We start from the raw sequence: 6,283 nt of genomic DNA, 5'->3' as shown, positions 1-6,283 counted from the left end.
CATGGCTTTCTTAATTTAAGCGCGGGTAGGTTGAGGGAGGGGGGGGAGCACCACACAGGCAACGCTCCTTCTAGGCGGCCCCGCTTCTTCTTCATTATGCATTCAAAAGCTGCCGTGGAGGATTGTTTGGCGCTTTCCCCCCCACCCCTTTACCCTCCGTGGCTCGGCTGGCCCCTATAGCCGAGGCGCGAAGCGTCCATAGCCGAGGCGCAAAACGTTCAAATTTCCCTCTCCCTTTCTGGGGAGTCTGTGGATGATGGACGTTTTCTGACCCCCGAGGGCAATGGCGAGGGGTCCTTGTTCATCGAGCTGAAAACTTGTAACCTTGACAGAAACTGGACACTCGACGGAAAAAAGGGCCTTTGATCTGGTTTTTGAGGGACTGGGAAACAAAGCTGACTCCTGCCCAAGGCCCAGTGAGAAGGAACGGTTCCTCAGAAAGCTCACAATGGCCGCCCCGGCCGGGCGGGGAGAGAGGAGCCGCGTCCTGTGTGTCTGGCCCAGCTCTGCTCCCTTCGACCTCTGCTTCCCCTCCCACCACCTCCCCACGCCCGGTGTCCCCGTCTCCCTCCCCCTCCTGGTCCAGCGCAAAAAAAGGCCTCCAAAGGAAACAGTGGTGGGGAAGGGCTAGGCTAGGGGAAGAAATGGACGTTCGCAAACTTCACACCTTTAGGTCGTCTGCTGCAAGTTTAGATTTACGACCGAATCGCGGACCAGCGGATCAAACGGGCCAGGCGGGGAGGAGAGAAAGATTGCTCGAGACTCTCGCCTTCACCAGATTAAAAAGGAAATAATGAAAGAAAAAGAGAGAAAGAATATCCACCAAAACTGCCCTTCGATTCCCCCCACAAATAACCCTCCCCAAATTCGGGTTACACCGTTTTTACCCAGATTTGGGAAATATTTTAGTCCCCTTCCTATTGTATTTTTAGCACAACAATGACGGAAAACTCGATGCGAGTTCTGCCCGGGAGATGTAACAGATGTTTTTTATTCAGAGCCTCCTGGTTCTTCTTGATTGCCAATCCGTTTCCAGAAGAAAGAAATATACATCTGCCTACACAGAAGTGTCCGCTCTCCCTCCCCCCCCCCCGTGTATGTGTGTAAATTTCCATAACCAAATGGACAGAAAAGCCGAGAGTACACTTTAGCCTTTCATTCTGAAATGTTCAATTTAAATTTTCTTTCATTTTTTCCCCACCCGTTTCTCTCTCCCTCTTTAAAGTAGCGCAATTAAGGAGGAGACGATTGGAACGATTTTCCTCTTTTAGAAATACACGGTGGCTTTTAAGTTGGTGGTCAGAAGACAAAGGGAGTGAAAATAATTTTCATTTCAATAATTGCCTTCTGGTCAATTTAACTGTGCCTTATTTTGAAAGAGGCTGTCTAAATGAGATTCCTGTCCCAAATGTGTTCCCAGGCCTTATCCCAGGCTTTAATTATTCCTGAGGTCTCCCCCCCACCCTTTCCTTCAGAATAAGACGCTGCACTGCGTAATCACAAAGAAGTCAGGGAGCATCCTCGAACCTTTTCAACGCAGAGCCACTGATATTCAAATAACATGCAAGGGGCATTTGACTGCGAGGGGACAGCATTTCCAAACCACGATTTGCATAGATAAGCTATCTTTTGAAAAGAAAAAGAGCAGTTGTCCTCCATAACATTAAAAAAAAAGGGGGGGGGCTCAGTTATCAAATCAAGTGCTGAATTTGGAAGGCTTTTAAAACGATTGCGTTTTATCTCGCCTTGCCCTTTACCGTTTGACATGCAAATTCGGCGCAGTTCATTTCAACAATTAAAAGGATCTTGGAGGGACGCTTTGTCACTGAGAACATTCTGAGGGGTTTTCCCCGCGGACCAGCTGAGATAAAGTTGGCCAGAACAAACGATGTCTAGGAGATTAATTAGATATTTGATAAGACATGAATCTCTAATAAGGGAATACAAGGCACAGGGGGCTGCTATGTGCTCCAAGTCAAAATTAATAACATTTAACAAGATTTTCATTTAGGCATGAAATGTCTCTTGCGATTTATTCCCCGTGGGATTGCCTTCTGTAACCTGAACCGCCTCGCTATAGATTTCACACGCTCGTTTTCATAAAATGTTTGCTCGGCCCACGTTTATCATTTCAACATCTTTTCTACCGGCTCTCGGTCTTATGGAAATGGGCTTTGATATCCAGGGTGAGTTTTAGAGGTTTTCTCATTGCAACGGATTCCAATCGCTTTAGCAAGTTGCGCTAAATGGCTCAGATCGGTAGGGATTTTGGGAACTGAATTAAAAGGTGGAAAATTGACTTAATTACAATTCTGGCATCCATCATTTGGGAGAGTTACTAATTGAAGTTTGATCTTTAATACGAACGGCGGGCAGTATTTTAATTCACCTTTTAATATATTTAATCACAATCATAAGCATGTTTATTCAGAATAAGTTGCGTTGATTTCAATGAGATTTATTTCCTAATTTGTTTAGCATTGCAACTATTGCTTTAATCTCGTCAATGCGATTTCTATAGTGGGTGAGTGGATGGTCAGATTTCAATAAAAAGGAATAAACGGCGTGATTGCCTGGGGGAAAATGAAACCCCAGAGCGCATTGTTCAGAATCCTTTAATAATACCAAAATGAAAATATGTCAAGATTTTTTTTCCAATACAGATAAACGCATTAAATCTCTTTAAACAACCTTAAATTACTGGTGCGGGTGAAATGTTAAACTCAACATTTTAAATATATTTTACATATATACTGACCTCCACAAAGTGCATCAGAAATAATAATTAGAAAAAAGAATTCCTCTGAGTTTCAGGAATTCACCCCTCCTCCCCAAATCAGAACTGACATTTACAAGAGGGGGGGGGAAAGAACACAAGGGGAGGGGAGGGTTTTGAGATCCTACTTATACATAGCTTTGATGAATCACAAAAGATAAACCGTCTCCGGGTATTTTCCAGTTTGGTTTCTCACCTTCAGCCTTTGTATATGTATCTGGGAGTGTATGTACGGCGCACAGGCGCTCCACGGATTTCTCAGATTTCAAAATAAAAAAGCATCATGGTAGAATATTTCATCACATAAGACTTGGCCGTTTGTCTGCAGCAAATTTCAGATTTATAACTATACTATAATCACTCCAAAGGGAGGGGGGGAGAAGCACCGTAATCCCGGGTGGCGAGTTCCGTTTTTGTGCGGCTGTTTTGTGGCGTCTTGTTTTATTTTTTATTTTTTTGGGGGGGGGGAGAGAAAGGTGAATGCGCGTGACAAGGAGGGGTTGGGATAGAGGGGGGAAATACTACTAAATCTCCGGCCACTTGTATTGCTCTTCGCCAGGAAGATTCTGAAGCTCGTTGTTTTATTGTTTGGAGGGAATTGGTTGTATTGTCTCTGCCTGGAGGGGCCGGGTTCAAGGTCTTTCCAACAGTCTGGAAGTCTTTTTTAACAGCTCGCCCTCCGCGTCACACCTTTACGCCCATCCAACCCAGTTTAAAAACAAAAAGAAAAAACTTCCGGAGCAGCCGAGCCCGAGTGGTGACGCCTGCCGCGGCCGCCACCCTTTGGCTTCTCCGCCCCCCCCCCCCGTGCGTCTTTCTGTCGCGCTCTAGTTGGCGGGCTCCCGTCCCGCCAAAATTTCTTCAGTCGCCGCCGCCTGCTGCTCTCTTTTAATGTTATTTTTAAGAGTCATTGGGCCCCGTTGTGGAGTCCTTGCCTCGCGCCTCGTGCAGGATAAGGTCCGGCGACTCGGATCTGGGCGTCTCCAAGTTGCTGGCGTCCGTGTCGCTGTCGCTGCCCTTTTTGCCCCCGCCTCCCCCGTTGTGCGTTTTGATGTGTTTGCTCAGGTGGTCGCTGCGCATGAAGCGCTTGTTGCAGACCGGGCAGGCGAAGCGCTTCTCGCCGGTGTGAGTCCGCAGGTGCCGCTGGAGCTCGTCGGAGCGCGTGAAGCGCTTGCCGCAGAAGAGCCAGTTGCAGACGAAGGGCCGCTCGCCCGTGTGCCAGCGCAGGTGCGCCTTGAGGTGCGACGTCTTGCCGTAGACCTTCCCGCAGCCCGGGATGTGGCAACTGTGCAGGCCTTTGCGCCTCAGACTCGCGCCCGCCGGGCCCAAGCGCTCAGCTTCCTGACAGTTGGGGCAATCGCAAGTGGCCCGGCCCGAATAACGCCGGGCGGAGCGCGCCGAGCTCCCTCCGGCTACCGCTGCGACCGCAGCGCCCGAGATCATGGCGCTGGCCGCGGCCACGGCGGCGCTGGAGTCCGTGTAGGAAGGGAGCACGGGCTTGAAGCCCTCCTGGGTTAGCAGGTGCTGGCTGGTGGAGAGCAGGTGCGAGGCGGCCGTGGAGCCCAGGCCAGTGGAGCTGAAGGCCGAGTGGGTGAGGGAGCTAAAGTCGGCCGGGTTGTAGGTGCCCAGCTGGGAGTGGAGGGAAGCCTGGGGGGCGCCCGAGTGCAGCGAGCTCTGCAAACCTCCGGCGGGGTTCTGCACCTCCAGCCATGAGCTCGGGTTGGTGTGCACGTCCCACCACGACGAGGCCGCCCCGTTGGCCACTTCGCCGGCCGCCAGCGTGGAGTGGAAGCCGGACTTGTACCACGATTCGTAGGGGTGCGCCATGCCCACCCGCGGGTACAGGCTGTCCGCCGCCGAGCTGTGCACTTTGGAGATGAAGGCCGACTGTCCGCCGGGTTCTTGGGGGGACACGCCCGTCGCCGCCGTGTTGGAAAAAAGGCCGCTGTAGTCGCTGCTGAAGGCCGATGAAGTGGGCGAGGTGGAAGCCAGGCAAAAGGCGCTGTTGGCCGTGCCGCTGCCGCTGGCCAGCCCGCTGGAACCCCGGCCGGTCGCCACAGTGAAGCCGGACAGGCTGGAGCCCAGGTTGCAGCTGGAGGTGGAGCGTTTCCAAGGGTGGAAGCTGCCCTTGGCGAAGGCGCTGGACTCGGGCAAGGTAGTGAGCGGGCTGGTGTTGCCGATCTTGTTGCAGGTGGCGGCCAGCATGGCCAAGGGCGTGGTTCCAAAGCGTGGCTCTTCCTGTGGGGGGGAGAGACACAAAACGAGCCCCGTCAATCTCGCCCTCATAACCCTAAGCGCGCCTCGGACTCGGCCCGGCTTCCTTCACCCGCCGCGGATTGTCGTAGGAAAAGGCTTAGGAGGCACCCGAATCGGAGGCGTCTTTGCCAAAAGTTGGGGCGCAATGGATTCTCTTAAAGAAAAAAAATCAAACAAAGGGAAAACTCCAGGTTCGGTCTGGTCCTGCCCTAGCTCGATCCAGACGGCCACTTGCTCCCCCGGGATGGTACTGAGCAGAAGGAGAAGGAATTTTAAGAAGGAAACTCCAGAACACCCTAGGGCAGACGGAAGTGGGATGAAGAAAGACACAAACCAACCGCATCACTGATTTTTTTCTTAAAAGAGAAGGCTGAGACTTGACCCTTCTCTCTCGTAATAATAATAATAACGGCTGGCCAAACCGATCTTAAAATCAAAATCCTAGATACTTTGGAGCGAGCGATGGCACCACATTTTGCTTTAAAAAAAATCGCAACGAACCCAGTACACACGGTCGCAGGACTTCCCTACTAGGCCACCAGTAAATCTGAGGTTGTGAGACTTTGCTAGGGGTCAATTTAAGATAATGAAAATTGGGGGGGGGGGGGGAGCAGTGAGTGCCAAAACAAATAAAAGCAGCGAGTAAAGAGGGCCGTAAGCTGAAACGGGAATTCAAAGCAGCCCTCAAAGGAGATGCTTGGCTTAGTTTATATAACCTCCTCTTCCTGATTGCAACCACAAACTGATTCCTGCTGGATCAACACTGTGGGGTCAAAAGAAATGGGGGAGGAGGTGGAGACCCGCAACGAAAACCGACCCCGGTGAGTATATATAAGAAGCGGCCCCTGACTTACCCCGAGGATAGACGTAGCCATAGCCAAGTCGCCTGGCTGGGTGTGCGGGTCGGAAGGAGGGCTCTGCCTTGGAGGGAGGCTGGCGAGTGTGCGCGACGTCCTCCCAGCTTCCCGCTATACTCCAGTGCACTAAGTACACTCCTGTCTCTGGACCGCTAAACTCAGCCTAAGTGCAGAGAGCGCCTGCTTTGAAGTACCGCTGGCTGGGACTCTTACCCAATGAGGGAGGAGAAAGGACAAGCAGGAGTTGCCCTGCAGCCAATCAGAAACTTGATATGCAAGAACCAGGGCTCTGAGCGCGTGCCAGTCAAAGCCATGCCGGGAGTGGTGGTGGTGGCGGGGAGGTAGATTTTGACTAGTGTTCCTTAGTCTTTTAAAAGCATTATACTGCAATTAA

The 6,283-nt window shown here is 51.4% G+C and overlaps 1 protein-coding gene across 1 annotated transcript; it reads right to left on the bottom strand.

The window, feature by feature from the left end:
* Positions 1–3,676: 3,676 nt before the first annotated feature.
* On the bottom strand, positions 3,677–5,907 carry SP9 (Sp9 transcription factor). The gene is made up of 2 exons (XM_070737368.1): positions 5,887–5,907; positions 3,677–5,014 (listed from the first exon to the last, which is right to left on the bottom strand). The coding sequence occupies exons 1-2, from the start codon at positions 5,905–5,907 to the stop codon at positions 3,677–3,679; spliced, it is 1,359 nt and encodes a 452-aa protein (XP_070593469.1).
* Positions 5,908–6,283: the final 376 nt, after the last annotated feature.

This window comes from Erythrolamprus reginae, chromosome 1, assembly GCF_031021105.1.
Source record: "Erythrolamprus reginae isolate rEryReg1 chromosome 1, rEryReg1.hap1, whole genome shotgun sequence".
NCBI lineage: Eukaryota > Metazoa > Chordata > Lepidosauria > Squamata > Dipsadidae > Erythrolamprus > Erythrolamprus reginae.
Note: the sequence above shows the minus strand (reverse complement) of the source record. Positions and strands in the feature narration are given on the sequence as shown.

Excerpts from the sequence above, each read along its gene's own strand:
- SP9 (XM_070737368.1), bottom strand. The coding sequence starts at position 5,907 with ATGGCTACGTCTATCCTCGGG. Across the intron at positions 5,015-5,886 it reads TGGCTACGTCTATCCTCGGG|GAAGAGCCACGCTTTGGAAC; the intron begins GTAAGTCAGGGG and ends TCCCCCCCACAG.